General features: G+C 38.3%; 1 protein-coding gene across 1 annotated transcript in view; it reads right to left on the bottom strand.

Annotated features, from left to right (window-relative positions):
* Positions 1–2,901, bottom strand: part of POU2F1 (POU class 2 homeobox 1) — a 91,980-nt gene extending 89,079 nt beyond the window's left edge. The window contains exon 1 of the mRNA XM_026842957.1: positions 2,184–2,901. Coding sequence (XP_026698758.1) covers positions 2,184–2,190 — 7 coding nt within the window. The 5' untranslated portion in view covers positions 2,191–2,901. The remainder of the gene's footprint in view (positions 1–2,183) is intronic.
* Positions 2,902–3,132: the final 231 nt, after the last annotated feature.

Here is a 3,132-nt window from a genome sequence, read left to right as displayed (position 1 = left end):
GGCGCCAACCCCGCCGCTGCCGGACGGCGCCCGCCGACCCCCGCCGGACACCGGGACGGCCCTCGGCTCCCCGGTGCATCGGGCTTTGCACCCGCTCGCCGTGCCCGTGCCATGGGCAGTATTTGTATGAAATAACTCCCAACTGCGGACTGCACTCCTCCCAAGCATCTCCTGCTGTCCGCCAGACAACCTCCCCTCCCCTCAACGCTGGGCATCAATCAGCTGCCCACGCATCATGTATACGCTCCTCGGTGGGTTTTTATCTGTAATGTGTACGCTGAAAATGCCTGGCAGTGGTATTTGCAACAAAACACTAGACTGCAAAACGTAGAGACACGTACGTGTCGACATCACAATAAATTAAAGTTAATTCAATAAAGGCAGAAGGATCTTAAATTGTCCCTTACCGACAATTAACCCATCTTCTTCCTGATTTACATATACTGGCCACAGAAGCGTCTACCTATAGCACACTATTGCCAGAGTGCGGAAGGTAACGGTAAATACATAATGTAGCATTCCTACTTTATAACGCTCTTCTCATCTATTTTATCTGAGAACAGATCTTTTCTTACTCTCAACAAAAAAGGTACCCAAACCCAAATTTAAATTAATTGTGTAACTTAAAACACTTCCTCTTCCAAATAGGACTATAAAGTACATCCATTTTTAAAGATATGTATTTTAATGAGCCTGCACAAGGTTAATTTTATTTAAAAGTTCAAAGGCACAATTGGACCATGAAAATTACACCAAAATGCATGCTTATAAACTGACAAGCAAATTAGCCTCCGGCAGTTGCCACTGCGGCCACTGACATAGAGTTTAGTTGCCATTATACTTTGCAGAGAGGTTTCTGTCTCACATCAGCAGCATATTTATAACCTGTTATATTACACTACCTGCAAGGTAGCCTGGGAAACACAATGAAATAAAATTGGTAGAAATGTTTCTTTATCACAAGCTTGTTTTCTGTGATTAAGAACTGTGGATTTTGAAGTAATTCTGTTTGGGTTTGTTTTTTTCTTTTAATTTGGGGGAATTTCACTAGAGACAATTACAGAACCTTGTACCTATTACATAAACTTTACCAACTAGACCAAACATATTTCAGATTATAGATACCAAGTAGAAGCAAAAAAGATGGAAGCAAAGAGTTTATAAAACAATTAAACAATTGAAGATAATTCAATCTGTTCTGTTCACCAGGAGTGTCCTTGAGTATTAATAACATTTATAAAACTCTCTGAATACTGACAGTGTTACAGCCATATAAAGCAGACAGCACTGGAGTATTTCTGATGTACTAATTATAGAAATGTAAAATATATGAGATGATTACTAACATAACTTTGAGTAAGATTAGAGAAGTTGAATCCAAAGATTCTGCTGCTTTCTCTTGGAAGTTGTCTGCCCCCACGCTTGTTTCTTTGTGAGTGGAAGTTTACCTTTGCCACCCAAAAACCTCACACATACCTGAAGGGAACTGCAGTCACAAGTATCTGGTGATGCTGGACAACATTTAAGCTCCTACAGCTGGCAAAGCAAATATATTGACTACAAAAGAATTCTGGCTGTTTCTGACAATTCTCATATAGTTAAAAACCCCAAAACCGTACACAAACATATTAAAATAACTTTTATTATGACAAAACCCAGAGTTCCAACCATCTTAAACATGCCATTCTGTGCCCACTGACTTATCTTGCTAAGTTTTTAGACATTATGTTGACCAAAGCTTTTCTTATGTTTGTGACATTTTTAAGGATGAATTTATTTATGTTAACTCTTCAATGCCTGTAATATGAGACATCTTCTTGTTTTCTTCTCAGAACATTCTTAGGTTTCTTCGCCTCCCCTGTCTCAGTTTCATGAAGTTTGCAAAAAAAAATTCTAAATATATCTGCCTTTCCCTCAAATTGGTTGAAATCAATCAAAAGATGAGAAAGTTAATCAGAGAACTGGAAACAAAGGCAGGCCACTACTTAAGAAACAAAGTTACCAATTCTTTCCTGCTGTAAAATACTCAATTTGTATAAAACCTTTCTTCTGGCTTAAGCCTAATAGTTCTCACAACCAGCTTCTGACAGTTCTCAGGCAAAAGAAAGATGAAAAACTAGCTTTATGCAGCAGAACATTTCAAGTATACAGACAGAAAATAACAAGTAGTAGACAACCCATACCTATCATGATAGTATTGGCTGGCAGAAGTCAAACCACTCCTTCAGTAGACCAGTCCTGAATCATTTTATCATAGCACACCAGAGAACAAGGTATCAAGCAGAGCTTCTGAAAAGGCACTTCTAGAATGCAGCTATCGCTTGATAATTGGGGCAACAAGCAGAGTATAGTCATGTACCACACTTCAACCAGTCATCAAGAAACAGTTTATAAAGCAACCCAAATGAGATACACTGCATTAGTCCAGCATACAGACCACAAAAGAGAAGTCATTCATCGTACCACTGACTGGAGGCAGCAGTTGTATTATTTTAAAGTTAAAAAGAAATCTCCTCTGTTTATTTTGTTAGTACAGCTTCCAGGCATATGCTCACTTAGCTTTCAGACAGGGAATATGTATATTGTATAAATAGCTTTCATACAGTCTTCCTTCTCCTGTGATGTGCACAGCAATCACCTGTCTACTTAGAGGCTTTCTATTCTGGAAGTCACTATGTAGATTACATATTCTATCTTAAACTACTTACTTCCCTTAATTGTGCATGTCCACTGGGAACACTTCAGAGAACGTCTCCAGAAATGTTGCCATGCTACCAAAACCAGGTAATTGCTCTGATTTTTTTTTTTAATTTTATTTTAAGATATATCATATTTCAGGGCTATACCAGACCCATGGTAAGAAACAAAAACCCTAATAATAATCATCATCATAATTCCTCTATATTCTCGTCCTCTTTTTACTGTTCCAATACTATTTCCTACTCAAAACCACAGCACCAAAAGGACAAATGAATATGAACTTCCTACTGGTGGCTGTAGGAAAAGCAAACCTACAAAAAAAAAAAATCAAACCAGAACTGGAAGCAATCAGGCAAAACATTTCTTCATTCCAAAGATATTTTACTAATATCACATCGCTTCTTTAGAGAGAACCTCAAGCAGACCAGAAAC

Source organism: Athene cunicularia (assembly GCF_003259725.1).
Source record: "Athene cunicularia isolate RWA chromosome 1 unlocalized genomic scaffold, athCun1 chr1_part1, whole genome shotgun sequence".
Taxonomy (NCBI): Eukaryota; Metazoa; Chordata; class Aves; order Strigiformes; family Strigidae; genus Athene; species Athene cunicularia.
The sequence above is the reverse complement of the archived record's forward strand: the minus strand, read 5'-3'. Positions and strand labels throughout refer to the sequence as shown.